The sequence below is a fragment of the Triticum urartu genome, chromosome 4A (genome assembly GCF_056163025.1).
Source record: "Triticum urartu cultivar PI428250 chromosome 4A, HENAU_Tu73, whole genome shotgun sequence".
NCBI lineage: Eukaryota > Viridiplantae > Streptophyta > Magnoliopsida > Poales > Poaceae > Triticum > Triticum urartu.
Window position 1 is genome coordinate 7,825,530 of NC_141876.1, and position 23,332 is coordinate 7,848,861.

The following is a 23,332-nucleotide window of genomic DNA, read 5'->3' on the forward strand; positions in this document are numbered from 1 at the left end:
GCTAGATATTTCTTGTCTTGATAATTTGTTAACCTACAAAATGCCTATCCATAGGAAGTATGTTAGAATTAAATGTGTTTGTCACAAATTTTATGATGCTCTCTTTGTGCTTCAATTCTTGTCTTTCATGTGAGCATCGTTAAAATTCCAAGCCTATCTTAATGGCTATAAAAAGAAAGAGCTTGTTGGGAAGCAACTCAATGAATAAAATTTATTTTTGCTTTTTGATTTCTGTTCTTGAGTGCTTGCACAATTATGCTACTGTCATGATTGTGTTTTTTGTGTTTTAATTAGTGTTTGTTCCAAGTAAAGCCTTTAGGATCTTCTTGGGTGATAGTTGTTTGATCTTGTAGAAAAACAGAAACTTTTGCTCTCACGAACATAATTCCCATATTTTACCAGCGCGTGATAAAATGCCAATTCTTTTTGAAGTAGATTAATATACAAATTTCTCAAGTCTTCCTAATGTTTCAGAATTTTTGGAGTTCTAGAAGTATTCGAAACACCCAGATTTCTACAGACTGTTCTGTTTTGACAGACTCTGTTTTCTTTGAATTGTGTGCTTGTTTTGATGGCTATATGGTTTTCTTTGATGAGTTTTTGCCATAGAAAAGTTGGAATACTGTAGATATAATATAAAAACAAAATGTGAATTGGTTTGATACAATACTTATAGTAGTGATTTATTTTTCTTACACTAATGAATCTCATGAAGGTTTTGTTGAGTTTTGTGTGATTGAAGTTTTCAAGTTTTGGGTTATCTTACGATGGATGAAGGAATAAGGAGTAAGAAGAGCCTAAGATTGAGGATTCCCCGGCATCCCCTTCTATTATGCAAAAGAGAGCAAACAACTAAGCTTGGGGATGCCCCCGAGTGGCATCCCCTCTTTATTCTAACGACCATCAGTATTTTACTCAAAGCTATATTTTTATTCGTCACATACTATGTGTTTTGCTTGGAGCGTCTTGTATGATATGAGTCTTTGCTTGTTTGATCTTGTGTTTTAAGTCTTTATTCCTTGCTGGACACACCTATTTGAGAGAACCAAAATTATGTCATGACTTGTTAGAATTGCTCTCTATGCTTTACTTAAATCTTTTATGAGCTGTGGACTTGCCCTAGTGCTTCACTCATATCTTTTTGAGCATGGTGTGCTTTAGTATTTTTGAATAAATGCTTTCTTGCTTCACTTAGATTTATTTGAGAGTTAATAAAATTTTCAAGAAATTCTCTCTTGCTCCACTTAAATTAATTTGAGATAAAGAAAAGATTATGCTCATGATCTTCACTTATATTTGTTTGAGCTTATCAAAAGCAACACTAAAAATAGTCCCAAAGTGATAGATATCCAAGAAGGATATAATAAAAACTTTCTTGAAGATCAGTGGACAAAATAAACTTGATTCTTAGTAATAGTTTTGAGATATGATAATGTGATATGTGAGTTATGTTGACGAGTAATTATGCTTTAGTAAGAATATTGGTGTTAAGGTTTTTGATTCCCTATGCAAGCACGAAAGTCAATAATTATGCAATGAAATTATATCCTACTTGTGGTGCATTATTCGGTGTTAATTATGCCTAATGCTTGCTTATGAGATTATTCGTTTCTTGGTTGGTTGCTTCTCAATCTTTTGCTAGCCTTCATTTTGCAATAAGTATGATCTCTACTTATACATCCAAAAACCTTTAAACCAGTTTTGCCACATGAGTCCACTATATCTACCTATATGTGGTATTCTTTTGCCATTCTAAGCAAATTTGTATGTGCCATCTGTCGGGGATATACCCCGCGGTATGACCCGGCTGGAGTTGTAAACCAGCTGGGACTTGGTAAACCGGCGAAGAGTTAAGATAGAGAGTCAAGACAGATGGCTAAGAAAGACGGTAAACCGGCGGGTGTTAAACCGGCAGAGTTAAGACAGATGGTAGCACCGGCAGGTGTTAAGTCAATCATAACCCGACAGACAATGTTAACCCGACAGACAATGTTAAACCGACATACAATGTTAAATCGGCAGACAATGTCAAACCGGCAGACAATGTTAAACCGGCAGACGTTAAGAAGCCCAGGAAGAGAAGTCAAAATAGTTTAAGTCTTAGTCCGAGATGGACTCTACATGTAACCCGCCCCTTTAACTTATATAAGGAGGGGCAGGGCTCCCCAAAGAGGGACAAGAAAGAAACAATCTCTAGGGCTAGACACAACTAGAGGAGAGCCGGTTTACGGCGACTCCCTCGTGATGATAATGAGATCTAGCCTCAAGCAGCATGTAGGGTTGTTACCGGATGATGTTTCCCGGGGCCCGAAGCTGTCTAAACCCTTGTCTTGTGTTGCGTCTCTCGATTCCGCTCAACCCCTCTCAAGCTACCACATAGATGCGTTGGCCTCATCACTAAGTCCTGACACTAAGGACATCTGACGTGTTAATTCCACGACACCATCTCTAATTTTCAAAATAAAATTCTCTTTTCTGTGTTCGTTATGCTCGCAGAGCGGTGAAGGGTGGTTAATATTTTTCTTCCGAGTATTGTTTTCCATGCAATATAAGAATCATTGTATATTGTGTTTTTGTCATACCTTTTGCCGATAGGTCCAATCTCCGTTTATTTTGTACTTTTGGTTCCTTTAATAATGCCTCATTGATAACTTGAAATTCCGTAGCACAACAAATCTGTACTGATTTGATTTCACATATATTTTTTCGTTATGGTATTTAGGATTTGTGTCATGATCCAGGAGACAAATTTAGGAGGCTCCCACTGCCTCAGGCAATTTCATATGGTATAGGTCATTAGGTCAAGTCAAAAAAATCTACAGGCATATTGATTGAAAATAGATCGCCGCATCGAATCGGAAGAGCAGACAAACTAGCAGGTAAGTAATATTTATTTTGCTTTTTGTTGTGTTGTTTTGGTTCTGACTACAGAACTTGAATTATATACAATTTTAGTGCACTTCTAAAATTTATGCTTCGTTATGCATGATGCAAGATTCAACCGACCAAGTTATATGGCGTTCTGAACATGGGTGTCCACTATATTGACTTCTTGATATGCTTCTATTATATTTCTCTAAAAGAGACAAAAAAGAAAGAAATAATAAAAAGTTTCCCCCAATCTAGCAGCGACGATCGAGTTCCAACCGGCCGATGGATAGCGAGGACATCTCCCTGTTGTCTAGATTGTGTGCCACAGTCAGTTTAATTTGCTTCGTCTCCAACACGTACTTCATGCTGCCATCAACTGCAGCGCTGCCTGGGCTGATGGACAACCATGACATCAGTATTGTGTGGATTTTGTTTTTTGTTTTGGAAAAGGAGGATGGCCCCCAGCCTGTGTGGATTGTGTGCAACGCCCACTGAAGTTTGCTTCGTCTCTAACACGTAGCTCATGCAACCATGAACTGTAGGGTTGCCTGAGATCTGTACTCGGCTCCTTCTCAGGTATAAACATAGTTCTTTGGTGTTTTATGCTAAGTGCATGCTCGCAGCTTTTCAATCAGATGGGTAAGAGTGTTTCTCCTTCTCAGGTACAAACGTAGTCGTTTGGTGTCTGATCATTTTAATCTTGGTTCCGTTGGTCGTCAAACACCGGCTGCCCCTGTCTCAAGGAGAAAAAGGCATGACTGTGGCAAGCACGGGCTGCAGTGAGGGATCTACACAAGGAGAGAGAAAAAATCTGATCAAATAGTACAAGAGGAGGTTTGGGCGAAAATCAGCTCAAGTTTCAAGTATCTGCTCCTTTTCGTTTTAGCTATACTTTGCTCTCCCTGTGCACTTTTTGTGGGCTGCACGGTGTGTCACTTTGTGTGAGAAATAGCCTGATATGACTTAGTACATTCTCCCGCCATATTAACAAGAGTGCTCGGTTAACAGTTTGCAAGATAATTGTTTTTTTTATCATTTATTAGTTGCAGCCCACAGATACTAACTTACCAGAAAAATAAGATTACGCAAGATTATAATTCGCTACTCAGGATTTGAAATCCTTGATAATTTCAACCATTTCCACTTTAGGTATTAATGATGTTAGAGAAGAATGAATATCACATATTAGGTACCACGACAGAAATGAGTATCACATATTAGGTACCTCATGATGTACATTTTTTAATCTAAGTTTGTTCAAGTATTGAAACAATGCAAATCTACTACACTGATAAGATGTCCGCATATCAGAACTACACAAGCAAGAAAAGAAATCATGTTATGGCAGCATATGCTTCTCGCATTAGTTTTTCAGTTGTGAATTTCTGTAATTTTCTAATACGTTGCTACTAAGGGTTTTAAGAGCATGAATATTGCAATGATATTCCTTTCAGGTGTAGGAAAGTAGTTGTGATGTGCAGAATACGTGGTGGGTGAGATTGATCAATCATGCATGTGTTAACTTAAAATACATAACTTAGAGAGCTAAATTTTGGTCCAAAACAGGATTCTGAAGGGGGCTTTAGAGACATTTCATTCATGGTACTTCATTCTGCTTTTAGGTCGATGAAAGCGTGCACCTAACTTTTAGTATATTCTAATAATTTTGGACCTAATAATCATAACAAATGTTTAGTAGCATGATAATGATTTGACTTATCCAAGTCCTTCAAGTTGAAGAGAAGTAACTACATTCCTCATCTGTAACAACCATCCATGATTCCATTTTTCCTTCTTAGGGAATATATGTACGATATCAAACTAATGGTTCTAATTCTCAGGACCTTTAATATCGGATGCTCATTTTTCTCTACTGGGTATGTGGTCCTTTCTAAGTGTTTCTTCAAAATCCATATTATAATTCCACTTTCCAGTTGTATTGTCTCATAATGTTAATTGTATTTCTATATATGGCGTATATGATTAGTTGGGAGATATTGGAGGTTCCAGTCCAAGTTCTAATATATTTCGAACCCCTACTGTATTATTGTACATTCGTGTTTCGAAAATCACTAGACCGTGCAGGCGTACGGGTTGATGAACTAACCACATTTGCAATAACGCTTAGGTATCAAGTTACTCATATCAATGGCATAATCAACTAGCGAACAATAATAATAAATCTCGAATGACAACACTTTCTCAAAACAATCATAATATGATATAACAAGATGGTATCTCGCTAGCCCTTTCTGAGACCGCAAAACATAAATGCAGGGCACCTTTAAAGATCAAGGACTGACTAGACATTGTAATTCATGGTAAAAGAGATTCAGTCAAGTCATACTCAATGTAAACTAACAGTAATGAATGCAAATGACAGCGGCACTCTCCAACTGGTGCTTTTTAATAAGAGGATGATGACTCAGCATAAAAGTAAATAGATAGGCCCTTCGCAGAGGGAAGCAGGGATTTGTAGAGGTGCCAGAGCTCAGTTTTGAAACAGAGGTGAATAATATTTTGAGCGGTATACTTTCATTGTCAACATAACAACCAAGAGATGGCGATATCTTCCATGCTACACACATTATAGGCGGTTCCCAAATAGAATGGTAAAGTTTATACTCCTCCTTCCACCAACAAGCATCAATCCATGGCTTGCTCGAAACAACGAGTGCCTCCAACTAACAAGAGTCCCAGGGGGAGTTTTGTTTGCAATTTTTTTGATTTAGTTTGCATAAAGCATGGGACTAGGCATCCCGGTGACCAGCCATTTATCTCGTGAGTGAGGAGCGGAGTCCACTTCTCTTGAGAATAACCCGCCTAAATGGAAGATCCATGCAGCCCTAGTTGATACATGAGCTATTCGAGCATACAAAACAAGATATTTATTTGAAGGTTTAGAGTTTGGCACATACAAATTTACTTGGAACGACAGGTAGATACCGTATATAGGTAGGTATAGTGGACTCATGTGGAATAACTTTGGGGTTTAAGGAGTTTGGATGCACAAGCAGTATTCCCGCTTAGTACAGGTGAAGGCTAGCAGAAGACTGAGAAGCGACCAGCTAGAGAGTGACAATAGTCATGAACATGCATTAAAATTAATCAACACCGAATGCAAGCATGAGTAGGATATAATCCACCATGAACATAAATATCGTGAAGACTGTTGGCTCTAGACTTCTATTTATAGCATGAATAAATTGTGAAATGGCTTTGATTGTTTTTGCTTTCCAAATAGAGGTTTATCAGGGTTCAGTTTATAGCATGACTAAACCTCTTAGTCAGGGTTCAGATTTGTCACTGACAGTGCTAGGCTTCATAGTTCATATGGATGGATGGGTTGATTTGTCTAGACTGGCACCTACTGCTAGTGCATGTTAATCTCTCTTATTAATCTTATTATGGGATTGACATCTGAATCCTCTTGCCTCTGCTGGATTTTGCGCCATAGGGAGCGTGAAGGCAGCATTCAGCGGCAAGTTAGTGTACTGCCACTGGCGGACAGCAACTGAAGCGAAGAAAGCTGCACGGGAGACTGCATGCAAAGTAGAAAGCATGAAGGCATCTAGCCCAGTCTCCCTTGGTTTTGACCTCAAGTGGAAACCCTTTCCCAGAAGAGGTTTGATGTTCTGCCTACCCTAATGTTTAATTGCATCCTCAAATTGCAAGATTTGGCTTTCTATATGACTGCTTTTTAAGTTGGGTGCAAACAAAGTACAATTTTATTTTGCTCTATGATGTGCAGACAAAGTATTTTCTGGTGAATGTTGTAGACTGAAATTTTTTATACTTGGCCCTATTATGATTGAATCATAATCATTGATGTATGAGAACGTCTCAGTTTTGTTGATGCACATGCATGCCTCTGAGATCCAGATTTGCCTTGGTTTTTCTCAGGTCTACATGCTACAAATGTTGATTCCTGTAGCGATGATTTTGTCTTGCAAAAAAGTTACCAAATAAAATGAGGACAGCCATTGCATGCTTCCATTTTCAGTTTGTGCTTGTTTCCAAAACAACAGCTGCTGGATGATTCAATGCCACTTCAATATTATTATTAATTTTTATTTTGGTAGTTCATTCGGTGGTCTTGGTGTAGTTTCCGCTGTACTTGTCAAGTGCGGTTTTCTATGCCCTGAGCCGCTGGTGGTTGTGTGCGTGCAGGGGTGGAGTGTGCTGGTGAAGATGGTGGCAGCAGTGGGAGGCAGGCAGGGCGGCATGGAGGAGGAGATGAGCCAAGATGGCCACTGGAAGAAGCTCACCCCTCTCAACTCTGAGCCATCTTGTACCTACTCCCCTCACGTCTTGATGCCCATTGATAGGGTGGGGAAGAATGATAAGGTAAGCATCCTAGTTTAGGTCCAGGATGCGATATGCAATTTTTCTTCCTGATTCCTGCATGTGATGCACTCGCTATGTCCACCTGATCTGATCCACAGTGGTACTGCAGGTCGCTGTTTTGCGTTTTGCATTAGCAAGACCTGTCTGTTAACTGATTAGTCTCAAGTAACTCGATGTCAATGTCTCCCTTTCAAAGCTGCAAAAAAACAAGTAAGTTGTTTATCTTTCTTCTATCCTGGTTTGTTTGGCTCGTTTTGTGTAGCTTTTGCATCAACATGTTCTGTTTCTATGTTGCCTTGTGTAAAGAAAATGCTATGTATCTCGCTTCAAGTGATGCAATTCATCACTTCTATTTTTCAACTTGGACTCATACTCTAGTCGAGTAGACACCTTCTTAAGAAAACCTCCACATTCACTCATTGTAAGTTATAAATTAAATGGATAATAACATATCTTTAGGTAATTTTGCTTTATGATGTGCAAACAAAGTATTTTCTGGTAGATGCTGTAGGCTGAAAGGTTATATATTTTTGCCTATTACGATTGAATCATAATAATTGATGTAGGAATACTTTCAGTTTTGTTGATGTAAATGCATGCCTTTGAGATCCAATTTTGGCTTGGTTTTTCTGACTTTTGAGGCCTGCATGCTACAAATGTTGTTTCCTGTAGTGATAATTTTTTCTTGCGTAAAAGTTACTAAACAAAATGAGAGGTAGATTTTCAGTTTGAGCTTGATTGAAAAATCAACTGCCACTGTACTAACTTGGGGATTCAATGCCGCTGCAACAATATTAATTATTCTTTTGGTAGTTCATTCGGCCGTATCGTGTAGTTTCTATTGTATCTACCACACGCTTGTGGAAGTACCTTGTTTTGCTTTAGTTGATGGATTTCACAAATGCAATCGCTAAACTGTTGTTATTATATCATAACAGGACCTTGCATGCTTCCATTTTCAGTTTGCGCTTGTTTGAAAATTTAATAGCTGTTGTATTAACTTGGATGATTCAACGCCACTGCAATAATATTATTAATAATTATTTTGGTAGTTCATTTGGTTGTCTCGTGTAGTTAACGCTGTACTTGTCAAGTGTTGTTTTATATGCCCTGAGCCGCTGGTTGTTGTGTGCGTGCAGAGGTGGAGTGTGCTGGTGAAGATGGTGGCAACAGTGGGAGGCAGGCAGGGCGGCATGGTGGAGATGAGCCAAGATGGCCACTGCCAGGAGTTCACCTCTCTCAACTCTGAGCCATCTTGGACCTACTCCCCTCACCTCCTGATGCCCATGGATAGGGTGGGGGAGAATGATAAGGTAAGGCATCCTAGTTTAGGTCCAGGATGCGACTTGCAATTGTTCTTCTTGATTCCTGCATGTGATACACTCACTATGTCCACCTGATCAGACCCTGTGTGGTTGGTGAGGCCTCTCTCTTGTTTCAATCTTATTGCGATGGTCTTTTCCTACCAGTCTATCCCCATAGGGGCATCCGTAATAGTACTTTGCTTTGAGGGCTAATAAACTTTTGCAATAAGTATATGAATTCTTTATGACTAATGTGAGTCCATCGATTATATGCACTCTTACCTTTTTGCAATTTTCTAGCCTCTACGATACCGTGCATTGCCATTTCTCACATTGAGACGTGGTGTAAACTCCGCAGATGTATCCAAACCCTGTGATATGATACGCTCTATCACACGTTAGCCTCATTATATCTTCCTCAAAACAGCCACCATACCTACCTATTATGACTTCTCCATGGCCATGTCGAGATATATTGTCATGCAACTTCCACCGCTTCCATTTGATGACTTGAGCATTCACTGTCATATTGCTTTGCATGATCATATAACTGACATAGTGTTTGTGGCTCGGCCACCGTTCGTAATTTTTCATACATGTTACGCTAGATCATTGCACATCCTGATACGTGCCGGATGCATTTATATATAGTCGTATTTTGTCATAGGTATCGAGTTGTAATTTTTATTTCTTTTGAGTTATAAGTAAATACAAGTGTGATGATCATCATTATTCATTTTTAGAGCAATGCCCCATTGAGGAAAGGATGATGGAGACTATGATTCCCCGAGGATGAGACTTCGGACAATGAGAGAAAAAGAAAAGAAAAGAAAAGAAAAAATAATAAATAAACAAAGAGAGAAGGGGCATTGCTAGTATCCTTTACCACACTTGTGCTTCAAAGTAGCACCATGTTTTTCATATGGAGAGTCTCCTATGTTGTCACTTTCACATACTAGTGGGAATTTTTCATTATAGGATTAGATGCACACCCACTTAGTTTTCATATTGAGCTTTCATACACTTATAGCTCTTAGTGCATTCGTTGCATGTCAATCCCTACTCCTCACATTGATATCGATTGATGGGCATCTCCATAGCCCGTTGGTTAGCCGCATCGATGTGAGACTTTCTTACTTTTTTGTCTTCTTTATATTTACCTATATCAGCATACTCTATTCCACCCGTAGTGCTATATCCATGGCTTGCGCTCATGTATTGCGTAAGAGTTGAAAAAGCTGAAGCGCGTTAAAAAATACGAACCAATTGCTCGGCTTGTCATCAGGGTTGTGCATGATAAATACTTTGTGTTAAAAAGACAGAGCATGACAAGACTATATGATTTTGTAGGATAACTTATTTTAGCATTAATATTTCGAAAGACCTGGTTGCTTGTTGATATGCATGAGTATCTAAGCCATCATGTCAACACTAGACTATTGCTTTGAACCACATAAAAAGTCCAATTGTCAATGCAATAAAGAAAAAGAATATGATATGACATGTTAAACAACACTTCACATCAAAAATTCTGTTTTTATCACTTACCTACTCGAGGACGAGTAGGAGTTAAACTTGGGATGCTGATACGTCTCCAACTTATCTATAAATTTTGATTGTTCCATGTTGTTATATTATCAATCTTGGATGTTTTATAATCATTTTATAGTCATTTTATATCATTTTTTGGTACTAACCTATTGACATACTGCCAAGTGCTAGTTTCTGTTTTTTCCGTGTTTTTTACATCACAGAAAATCAATGTCCGACGGAGTCAAAATGTCACAAAACTTTACGGAGATTTTTTATGGGCCAGAAGGAACATGTTGGGTCCTGGTTGCACCTGGGGGGAGTCCCGAGGAGGGGACAACCCACCAGGGCGCGCCAGGAGGACCAGGCGCGCCCTAGTGGGTTATGCCCACCTCGGATGCCCCTCGGACCGCCTCTTTGCTCTATAAATACCCAAATATTCCCCAAACCCTAGGGGAGTCGACAAAATATTCATCCAGCCGCCATAGAGTCCAAAACCATCAGATCCAATCTAAACACCATCTCGGATGGGGTTCACCACCTCCATTGGTGCCTCTCCGATGATGCATGAGTAGTTCTTTGTAGACCTTTGGGTCCGTAGTTAGTAGCTAGATGGCTTCATCTCTCTCTCTCTCTTGATTATCAATACAATGGTCTTTTAGAGATCCATATGATGTATCTCTTTTTGCGGTGTGTTAGTTGGGATCTGATGAACTTTGAGTTTATGATTAGTTATTTTTTTGATATCCATGAAAGTATTTGAGTTCCTTTAATCTCTTTTATGCATGATCTCTTATAGCCTTGTATTTCCTCTCCGATATTTGGGTTTTGTTTGGCCAACTTGATCTATTTATCTTGCAATGAGAAGAGGTGCTTTGTAGTGGGTTCGATCTTATGGTGCTTGATCCCAGTGACAGAAGGTGAACTGACACGTATGCATCGTTGCTACTAAGGATAAAACAATGGGGGTCTATCTCTACATAGATAGATCTTGTCTACATCATGTCATCGTTCTTATTGCATTACTCCATTTCTCCATGAACTTAATCACTAGATGTATGCTGGATAGCGGTCGATGTGTGGAGTAATAGTAGTAGATGCAGGTAGGAGTCGGTCTACTAATATTGGACGTGATACCTATATAATGATCATTCCCTGGATATCGTCATGATTATTTGAAGTTCTATCAATTTCCCAATAGTAATTTGTTCACCCACCGTTTGCTATTTTTCTCAAGAGAAGCCACTAGTGAAACCAACGGCCCCCGGGTCTCTTTCTCATATATTTGCCTTTCCGATCTACTTTTCCTCTGAATTTATTTTCAGATCTATTAAACCAAAAATAGAAAAATACCTTGCTGCAATTTTTTTGGCGTTTGATCTATCAATATTTACAACTTTCTCCTATCAACGCACCAATTTCTGGCGCCGTTACCCGAAAGGGATTGACAACCCCTTTAACACGCCGGGTTGCGAGTGGTTGTTATTTGTGTGCAGGGGCTGTTTACGTTGTGTTGCTTGGTTCTCCTACTTGTTCGATAACCTTGGTTTCATCACTGAGGGAAATACCTACCGCCGCTGTGCTGCATCATCACTTCCTCTTTCAGGAAATACCGACGTAGATTCAAGCGACATCAAAAGGAATTTCTGGCGCCGTTGCCGAGGAGGTCTTCAACTTATACCAGGTTCCTAATCACAAATCTCATCTCCTCGCAATTTCCATTATTTTCCATTTGCCTCTTGTTTTCATCTCCCCCACTTCACAAAAAATTGCCGTTTTATTCGCCCTCTTTTTCGTTCGTCGTTTTCTCGTCAGATCTCTTGTTTGCTTGCGCTTCCATGTGTCTTCTATTTGCTTGCATCTTTGCTTGATAAAAATCTATTGATATGGATGCTCATCCACTTGCTAATCTTTTTAAAAGATCCAATTTTGATGAACCAACTGTTAGTGAATTGAATTCACTAGATTATCTTTATGAAGTTTTGTTTGAGCATTATGAATCTGAAAATTGTGATGAAGTGTTAAACGAAGAAATTTATGAAGTGATTCATGATATCTCCTTGAATTAAAAGCATTATTGCAATGATGTTATTATAAATTATATTAATGTCAATTGTGCTAATAATATGCAAAACCCCAAGCTTGGGGATGCTAATATTGCTATGTCCACTACTTATTGCAATGATCATGATTGGGGTGATAATGATTCTTATGATCTTGATAGTTTATTTAAACCTCATGATGAATATGCTTGTGATAATATTAAAAGTGGGTTTGGAAGAGTGTCAACTTTAGCGAAAAATAATCCCACATATTTGGAGAGTGTTCAATCTTATGGAATTCTTAATAAAAGTGGGTTTGGGGAGGTCATGACTTTATTTGATGATAATCCCACTATTTTGGAAAAGTGTCAACTTTGCATGCATGTGTATCATGAAGATAAAATTTTATATGATAGCTATATTATTGAATTTGATTATGATCCTACATGTAATTATTATTAGAGGGGGAAATATGGTTGTAGAAATTTTCATGTTACTAAAGTACCTCTCGTTATGTTGAGATCGCTATTATTTCTTTCTTCTTGCGTGCATATGCTAGATATTTCTTGTCTTGATAATTTGTTAACCTACAAAATGCCTATCCATAGGAAGTATGTTAGAATTAAATGTGTTTGTCACAAATTTTATGATGCTCTCTTTGTGCTTCAATTCTTGTCTTTCATGTGAGCATCGTTAAAATTCCAAGCCTATCTTAATGGCTATAAAAAGAAAGAGCTTGTTGGGAAGCAACTCAATGAATAAAATTTATTTTTGCTTTTTGATTTCTGTTCTTGAGTGCTTGCACAATTATGCTACTGTCATGATTGTGTTTTTTGTGTTTTAATTAGTGTTTGTTCCAAGTAAAGACTTTAGGATCTTCTTGGGTGATAGTTGTTTGATCTTGTAGAAAAACAGAAACTTTTGCTCTCACGAACATAATTCTCATATTTTACCAGCGCGTGATAAAATGCCAATTCTTTTTGAAGTAGATTAATATACAAATTTCTCAGGTCTTCCTAATTTTTCAGAATTTTTGGAGTTCTAGAAGTATTCGAAACACCCAGATTTCTACAGACTGTTCTGTTTTGACAGACTCTGTTTTCTTTGAATTGTGTGCTTGTTTTGATGGCTATATGGTTTTCTTTGATGAGTTTTTGCCATAGAAAATTTAGAATACTGTAGATATAATATAAAAACAAAATGTGAATTGGTTTGATACAATACTTATAGTAGTGATTTATTTTTCTTACACTAATGAATCTCATGAAGGTTTTGTTGAGTTTTGTGTGATTGAAGTTTTCAAGTTTTGGGTTATCTTACGATGGATGAAGGAATAAGGAGTAAGAAGAGCCTAAGATTGAGGATTCCCCGGCATCCCCTTCTATTATGCAAAAGAGAGCAAACAACTAAGCTTGGGGATGCCCCCGAGTGGCATCCCCTCTTTATTCTAACGACCATCAGTAGTTTACTCAAAGCTATATTTTTATTCGTCACATACTATGTGTTTTGCTTGGAGCGTCTTGTATGATATGAGTCTTTGCTTGTTTGATCTTTTGTTTTAAGTCTTTATTCCTTGCCGGACACACCTATTTGAGAGAACCAAAATTATGTCATGACTTGTTAGAATTGCTCTCTATGCTTTACTTAAATCTTTTATGAGCTGTGGACTTGCCCTAGTGCTTCACTCATATCTTTTTGAGCATGGTGTGCTTTAGTATTTTTGAATAAATGCTCTCTTGCTTCACTTAGATTTATTTGAGAGTTAATAAAATTTTCAAGAAATTCTCTCTTGCTCCACTTAAATTAATTTGAGATAAAGAAAAGATTATGCTCATGATCTTCACTTATATTTGTTTGAGCTTATCAAAAGCAACACTTAAAAATAGTCCCAAAGTGATAGATATCCAAGAAGGATATAATAAAAACTTTCTTGAAGATCAGTGGACAAAATAAACTTGATTCTTAGTAATAGTTTTGAGATATGATAATGTGATATGTGAGTTATGTTGATGAGTAATTATGCTTTAGTAAGAATATTGGTGTTAAGGTTTTTGATTCCCTATGCAAGCACGAAAGTCAATAATTATGCAATGAAATTATATCCTACTTGTGGTGGATTATTCGGTGTTAATTATGCCTAATGCTTGCTTATGAGATTATTCGTTTCTTGGTTGGTTGCTTCTCAATCTTTTGCTAGCCTTCATTTTGCAATAAGTATGATCTCTACTTATACATCCAAAAACCTTTAAACCAGTTTTGCCACATGAGTCCACTATATCTACCTATATGTGGTATTCTTTTGCCATTCTAAGCAAATTTGTATGTGCCATCTGTCGGGGATATACCCCGCGGTATGACCCGGCTGGAGTTGTAAACCAGCTGGGACTTGGTAAACCGGCGAAGAGTTAAGATAGAGAGTCAAGACAGATGGCTAAGAAAGACGGTAAACCGGCGGGTGTTAAACCGGTAGAGTTAAGACAGATGGTAGCACCGGCAGGTGTTGAGTCAATCATAACCCGACAGACAATGTTAACCTGACAGACAATGTTAAACCGACATACAATGTTAAATCGGCAGACAATGTCAAACCGGCAGACAATGTTAAACCGGCAGACAATGTTAAACCGGCAGACGTTAAGAAGCCCAGGAAGAGAAGTCAAAATAGTTTAAGTCTTAGTCCGAGATGGACTCTACATGTAACCCGCCCCTTTAACTTATATAAGGAGGGGCAGGGCTCCCCAAAGAGGGACAAGAAAGAAACAATCTCTAGGGCTAGACACAACTAGAGGAGAGCCGGTTTACGGCGACTCCCTCGTGATGATAATGAGATCTAGCCTCAAGCAGCATGTAGGGTTGTTACCGGATGATGTTTCCCGGGGCCCGAAGCTGTCTAAACCCTTGTCTTGTGTTGTGTCTCTCGATTCCGCTCAACCCCTCTCAAGCTACCACATAGATGCGTTGGCCTCATCACTAAGTCCTGACATTAAGGACATCTGACGTGTTAATTCCACGACACCATCTCTAATTTTCAAAATAAAATTCTCTTTTCTGTGTTCGTTATGCTCGCAGAGCGGTGAAGGGTGGTTAATATTTTCCATGCTAGATGTGTTATTCTCATGATGAGTGTTTATTCGCTTGTCATTGCACGAGAGTAAGGCAAAGGTATTAGGGATGCACAGTCCCGAAATGAAAAATGAATTTACTTTATATTGTCAAATAATAATTTTTTTGGAAAGTTTTGGTATGGAAGGCACCTATGGATACAGTTAGCCATGGAAAGTGAAAGTATGGTTGAAAAAGGAATAAACTTTGTTTTCTGTTTGGGAACCGCCTATGATATATCTAGCATGGAAAGTGTTGGGAACTCTAAGTCGTTTTCGTTGGTGGGAAGGACACACCTCCCAAAATGTTTTTATCTCTAAGTTTTTGTCTTTGAGCTCTGGCACCTCTACAAATCCCTACTTCCCTCTGCGAAGGGCCTTTCTTTTTTTACTTTATGCAATTTTTATTTTTGAATATGATTCTCCATCTTCTCTTATTAAATCACCAACTAGGAGGCGATATGATCGTACTTGAGTATTGGGTGTAGTTAATATGCGAGTGTGTTTTATGAATGGATCAATGATTGAGCATGATGGGCTAGGGATAGCTTATTTTAGCATTGGTATTTTGAAAGATGTGGTTGCTTGTTGATATGCTTGAGTACTTAAGTTATCAAGTGAAAACTAGAATATTGATTTGAACAATATAAAAGTCCAAATGTCCATGCTATAAAGAAAAGAATATAATATGACATGTTAGGCAGCATTCCACATCAAAAATTCTGTTTTTATCACTTACCTACTCGAGGACGAGTAGGAGTTAATCTTGGGGATGCTGATATGTCTCCGATGTATCTATAATTTTTGATTGTTCCATGTTGTTATATTATCAATCTTGGATGTTTTTATAATCATTTTATAATCATTTTATATCATTTTTGGTACTAACCTATTGACATAGTGCCAAGTGCCTGTTGTTGTTTTTTACATCGCAGAAAATCAATACCAAACGGCGTCCAAATGCCACGAAACTTTACGGAGATTTTTTGTGGACCAGAAGACACCTAATGGGCCCTGGCTACGCCTGGGAGGGGGGTGCTTCGAGGAGAGCACAACCCACCAGGGCGCGCCAGGAGGCCCAGGCGCGCCCTGGTGGGTTGTGCCCACCTCAGGTGCCCCCCGGACCGCCTCTTTACTCTATGAATACCCCAATATTCCCAAAACCTTAGGGGAGTCAACGAAATATTGATCCAGCCGCCATAGAGTCTAGAACCACCAGATCCAATCTAGACACCATCTTGGATGGGGTTCACCACCTCCATTGGTGCCTCTCCAATGATGCGTGAGTAGTTCTTTGTAGACCTTCGGGTCCATAGTTAGTAGCCGAATTCTCAATACAATGGTCTCTTGGAGATCCATATGATGTATCTCTTTTTGTGGTGTGTTAGTTGGGATCTGATGAACTTTGAGTTTATGATCAGTTATATATATTTTTATATCCATGAAAGTATTTGAGTTTCTTTGATCTCTTTTATGCATGATCTCTTATAGCCTCATATTTCTTCTCCGATATTTGGGTTTTGTTTGGCCAACTAGATCTATTTATCTTTCAATGGGAATAGGTGCTTTGTAGTGGGTTCGATCTTACGGTGCTTGATCCCAGTGACAGAAGGGGAACCGACACGTATGCATCGTTGCTACTAAGGATAAAACGATGGGGGTCTATCTCTACATAGATAGATCTTGTCTACATCATGTCATCGTTCTTATTGCATTACTCCGTTTCTCCATGAGCTTAATCACTAGATGTATGCTGAATAGTGGTCGATGTGTGGAGTAATAGTAGTAGATGCAGGCAGGAGTCGGTCTACTAATCTTGGACGTGATGCCTATATAATGATCATTGCCTGGATATCGTCATGATTATTTGAAGTTCTATCAATTGCCCAATAGTAATTTGTTCACCCACCGTTTGCTATTTTTCTCGAGAGAAGCCACTAGTGAAACCTAAGGCCCCCGGGTGTCTTTCTCACATATTTGCCTTTGCGATCTACCACTACAAGAAATATGTCAACTTGTGACCAGCACTATTGGTCACTAAATGGTCACTGTTTTCAATTTGTGACCTTTTTGTGACCAAAAACATAAGGTCAAAAGCTGGCGGTCGTAAACTGACTATAGCGACCTTTCTTCTGGAATGGTCGTATACGTTTATGACCAAAATATGTCTACTGTGGCTTTTTGGTCACTAGCAACCTCCCCAGGCCACGTAGGCATCCAGCGTGGCAATCTGATGTGCCACAAGATTCAACCCGGTCCAATTTGATTTTCTACATGGGCCTAGCCCAACAATTCGGCCTTTTTACTATATATTTTCTCTATTAATTTTCTCTAGCTACATGGGCCTGGCCCAACAATTTGGCCTTTTTTTATATTTTGGGCCATGGCCTTTTTAGTTTTTAGTATATATTTTTTAATCTGGTCCCACAAGTCAGATGGGTCCCATTTGTCATAATCTCCTATATTGGTCCCACATGTAAAAAATATGAGCATTGTTTAGATTATTTTCACAAATGGGCCCACTAATCAGGTTTCCATTTTACACGTCTTCAAATCACACAAATAATCAATATTTTAAATAGAACAGAAAAAATGTAGAATTTCTTAGGCCTGGAGCTCCTGTACATAGTCTATTACAATCTGTGCATAGTCTATTACAACCCAGATATGCCTACTATTACAGTACTATAATATTTACAGTTTATTACAGTCAAACAGAACAAATCTTTGCTGCTAGGGCTACATGCCGCTTCGAGCTTGAAATTTCCTAGGCCTGGAGGTCCTGTAAAAGGGTGAACACAAAGGCATTAGAGTACCATCTTCATTCCTGGAGTAGATATTCAAACCTCCAGGTTTAGTGTATAGATAATCTAGAAAATATATATTTAACAAAATTTAACAGAAATGCAAATTTATGGATCGAATGTATGATAAAGCAACAGATTCAAACAACTTCAAATTAATGACTAGATGTTTTAGAGACCTAGATGTTTCCAATGCATATTCGCAGAACCTTGGCATACTCACAAAATCTTAAATCAATCCTAAATCAATGTTGCCTACAAGAAACACTCATCAATCTCATGTTTTGAAAAGCAACGTGGGTGAAACCAAGTCAAAATAAGGAGCATAACAAATTCATGTCAACAAAAATTAGCTTGTGATCCATAACACAATATTTATTCTTTACAAAGTAGAATTTTCATAGATATAATTACCAGACACCAAATAGAAAGTAACATGTACAGAATGTGACAACATTTAGTTCACTTTACTGTACAAGTTGGGTCCAGTTTACTCAGTTGGACAAGATGCATTTGTTAACTATGAAGAGAATGACACTATTATGCGAGATAATTGTTGTGTCGCTAACAATCACCATGTAAGAATGTTTTGCTGTAGTAATACATGAACATCAAGTGAGAGTGGTGTTTTGTTCTTACCACAGCGGAACAATTGACACAATGCCCGATTCGCCTTGCTTCTCCACAAGACTCGACCAGCAGCACACATCCTTGAAGGAACCAGTGTCGTTGTTTGCTCCCTTGGCCCAGCTCCTTGCTGCGGAGGATGGACATGACTTGGATGCGGAGCCCGCTGCACACGGCATATTGTGTCACTACTTGCAGCAACAAAAGGAACTCACATATCATAGAACTTGCAGCAACAGAAGAACATGCATTCAAATAGAGCTCATGAGCATGTTCACTGTGATATTGAACTCCTGTTACAATCTTATGAGCATGCATTCAAATAGAGATCATGCAATCAAATGGAGTAGTTACAGTCTTAACTAAGAAGATCATGAGCATGTGCATGAGTAAAATGAGCATCAACATGTGTTAACAGGATCATTGGATACTAGACAAAATTTAGATTTAGATTTTGGAAGGTGATCATGCCATTCGAGTGACCATGCATACTAGACAAACGTCACAGGATGCACATCAAAAAATACATCAGAGATGCATTCAAAAAAACATGAACATCACAGGATATCCATCTGTCCCGTGCAAGTTTCAGGAATAATAATGGCATGCATAGGGCAATCTTTATCTTGCGAGAAACAAGCAGGCCACACATTTGAACATGAACAATAGACACACATCTGAGCATGTATTTCACATAGGGAAGATAATAATGTCAGAGCCCTAGATGTCATCAGTTAATAAGATAGATGGGGAAATGAGATGGTCACCTATCGCAATCCTCATGATCCGCGTAGGTCTCCTCCTGGTAGCCATGGGGGTCCGCCTGCTCTCCCTAGTCCGGCTGGTCTCCGTCATCAACATGGCGTCCCCTGAAAAAATGACGAGGGTGGTGAGGGGGATTGAGGAGAAGAGAGGTCGGAGAAGAAGGGGGAGGTCAGATCGGGGGACGTTACCTCCTGGGCTCGGGGTAGTGCTGCTGCTGGTGGTGCTGTGGCGGCTGGTCCTGGTGCTTGTACTTGGCGGCCTTCTTGCTGGCCCTGGTGGGCTTGTCGGGCGGGATGACCTTCTTGACGACGCGGGCGACGACCTCGTTGCCCGAGGTGCCATCGGCCAGGTCGAGCAGGTCGAAGATCCCCATCCCGGTGGCGGCGGCAAGGTGTGAGAGAGAAGGTGGGAGAGGGGAAGAGGGTGTGGTGCCGCCCGGGGGGAGGGCATCGGGGGTGGGGGGGACTGCCGGTGGGGGAGACCGGAGACGGGCAGGAAGGTCGCCGGTGGAGCAACGTGGCTGCCAGATCGGGGGAGGGTTAGGTGGAAATCCTAACCCTAGAAGAGAAGGAGGAGGGGGACGCCATGGTCGTGCCTAGCCTAGTGGATATGAGGGATGAAGGCGAGGGGAGGGGGCGGCGGTGGGTGGGGGCTGCGGTGGTGGGTCGGGATGGCGGCGGTGGTGGGTGGGGATGGCGGCGGTGGGAGATGAGGGAGACGAAGGCGGAGAGGAGACGAGGGAGTGGAGGGTGGGGATGGATCGGATTTGGAGAAAGGGTGGGTGGGTAGGTGGGTTAGGGTTTTGGTTTTTTCAGGAGAGGATCAACCGTTGGATGGGCGCGTGATGGATGGCTCGGATCGTGTCCAACTTGGTGATCCGCGTGGAGGTGGTTCCTCGCTTCTCATTGGCTGGCTGGCTCACGCTTGAAAATCAAAATTTTGGACCCAAATCTCTCATTTTTTAAAATGCCTACAAATGTGTGTTGCAATATTGGACCATACCATTTTCCAAAAGGCGGCTGTTAGGTGCCGGTCAATCGGCCTAAATTTGGGTCGGTCGCCTAACGACCCTATGATTTTTTCGTGTGTAACCATTTGATTCACCCCCACGTTATACTTTCCTCCCCATCTTGCTCGTTCTCTATCAGATAGAACACATAGTTGACCCTCTCGCCATTGCACCGTCGCGCACAACCGTAGTCTGTCGCTTAAACGTTGGCATCACCCCAACATGCTCTAGTTGTAGCATTCACCGATTCTAGCACCTTCCCGAGGCTGCTCACCGCCGGGGATGAAGCATCCTCAATCAACAGTTCCAGCAACCCATCTTGCCGGTTCCAGCAAATTACTTTACCACTTCTAGCACCTCCACCGCAAATTGCTCATTGCTAAGGATGCAGCATGCCAAATCCATTTTCCATTTTTCAAGTGCCAAAAATGAGTTTTTTTAAATAACCTAGCAAAAAATTGTCAAAAAATTGGACCAAATCAATTTTATAAAATAGTAGGCCATATTTAATGCATAATTAACCAAATGGTTAGGTGTCAAAAGATATGATCCACCTCTGGTGAAAATGACAAATTCCCGCCGATTCAGTAGGAAACGGGTCAAATTTGAACTGCAGCTACCTCATAGTTTGCTCTTTATTTTTTCCAAAAATCATTTCTAGGTATATAAGTATCTATTTAATCAGAGCCAACATCAAATTTTTTCCAAGATTCAACCATTAGCTAGGAACGGTCATTCCCGCCGTTTTGACGACATTTTGAAACGGGCATAAAAAATTCAAAAAAAATCAAAAAATTGGAAAACCTTCGCATAGTGTCATTATATGTGACCAAGTTTCCAGGAAAAATAATAAACTTGTAATACGGTAATTATTTTAAAAAAATGTTCGCAGAAATGAGTTATCATGTGTGAAGATTCATGGCTTTCAAGCCAAATGATCAATCCTATGGCCACATTCATGGCATAGTTTTTTCAAATGATCTCATATTGTGCACAAGGGTGCATCTTGGAATGGCAAATAACGTTGCCTAAGGGACTTTTTATTTTCCTTGCACAGAAAATTCATTTTCCATTTTCTGAGTGCCCAAATTGAGTTCTTTTTGTGAAGGACCTACCATATATTTGTTACAAAATTGGACCAAATAAATTTTCTAAAATACTAGGCCATATTTGATTCACAATTGACCAAATGGTTGGGTGTCAAAAGCCTTGATCCACCTCTGGTGGAAAAGACAAATTCCCGCCGATTTAGTAGGAAGCGGGTCAAATTTGAACTACAGCTGCCTCATAGTTTGCTCTTTATTTTTTGAAAAAATCATTTCTAGATACATAAGTATCTATTTAATCATAGAAACACCAATTTTTTTCCAAGATTCAACCACTAGCTAGGAACGGTCAAGCCCACCATTTTGACCGCATTTTGAAACGAGCTTAAAAAATTCAAAAAAAATCAAAAAAATGGAAAACCTTCGCATTTGTGTCATTATATGTGACCAAGTTTCCAGGAAAAATAATAAACTTGTAATACGGCAATTATTTTAAAAAAGTGTTCTCAGAAATGAGCTATCATGCGTGAAGATTCATGGCTTTCAAGCCAAATGATCAATCTTATGGCGACATTCATGGCATAGTTTGTTCAAATGATCTCATATTATGCACAAGGGTGCATATTCGAATGGCAAACAATGTTGCCTAAGGGACTTTTTATTTTCTTTGCACGGAAAATTCATTTTCCATTTTCCGAGTGCCCGAATTGAGTTCTTTTTGTGAAGGACCTACCTTATATTTGTTGCAAAATTGGACCAAATCATTTTTATAAAATATTAGGCCATATTTAATGCATAATTGACAAAATGGTTTGGTATCAAAAGTTTTGATCCACCACTTGTGAAAAAGACAAATTTCTACCAATTCAGCAGGAAGCGGGTCAATTTTGAACTGCATCTACCTTATTGTTTGCTCTTTATTTTTTCCAAAAATCATTTCTAGTTACATAAGTATCTATTTAATCATAAATACATGGTTTGGTGGCGATACGTCGAGGTATGGATGTGGCCCAGGGCCCCAACTCCAAAGCGCGTAAACTAGCATGCCCACCGCGTGGTCACCGCGTGACCTTGTTGTTGACATGCTTTCTGGGAAGGCTAGGCATGTCTAGTGGATTGGGCACTCAGACATGCCTAGGCTTCCTAGAAAGCATGTCAACAACAGAAGAATCTCACGAGGAGGCTGACCTATGCTCAAAGATGAATTAGCAGCCAAGTGTTTGATTAGCGGTATAGGAAATGCACATGGCCAATGGGAGTGAGTTTTGGCTGAGGATGATCATCTACTAAGGAGAATGTCTTCACAAATTTTTATCTCAAAAGGAGGATCCTAGGTGGTACTTGCTTTGCAAAGTACCATGGTGGACAAAATATGAATGTTGAAGCTGGGCTCAAAATAATGAATGGATTGAGCTGAAATTTGGTGGAGGATGGTTATTTGGGCATAGGAAAGCATTGTAGAAAATTGATACCATTTGGACATGCCAGAGTAGTACTTCCTTCACAATGCTCTTCTATGGACAGAAACTTGCGAAAACTAGTGAGAGATATTGGATGAATGAAATGATCTAAAAATTGGTGTAGGTAAGTTACATAGGTATGGTCATGAGTTGGTAAATTTTGAGATCATTTGGGTAAGCCTAGATAGTACTTACTTCACAAAGCTTCTCTCGAGGTAGAAACTTTGGAAATTTCCCGAGAAAGATTTACTAGGAAAATTGAGCTGAATATTATCATGTGGCAATGATTTGGGTATGTAAGAGTGCCAGAAAAGTTTGAGGGTAATAGGAGGGGTCTATATAACACTTGCTTTGCAACATTCCAATTTGGCCATAAAATATAAATGGAACCTAGGCTCACATAGATGACTTGACTGAGCTACAATT

At 39.4% G+C, this 23,332-nt stretch overlaps 1 protein-coding gene across 1 annotated transcript in view; it reads left to right on the forward strand.

Moving 5' to 3' along the window:
- The window catches only part of LOC147974339 (uncharacterized), a 40,705-nt gene extending 32,065 nt beyond the window's left edge, over positions 1 to 8,640 (forward strand). Inside the window, exons 6-8 of the mRNA XM_087520015.1 lie at positions 7,042 to 7,218; positions 8,358 to 8,531; positions 8,623 to 8,640. Coding sequence (XP_087376141.1) covers positions 7,042 to 7,218; positions 8,358 to 8,531; positions 8,623 to 8,640 — 369 coding nt within the window. The remainder of the gene's footprint in view (positions 1 to 7,041; positions 7,219 to 8,357; positions 8,532 to 8,622) is intronic.
- Positions 8,641 to 23,332: the final 14,692 nt, after the last annotated feature.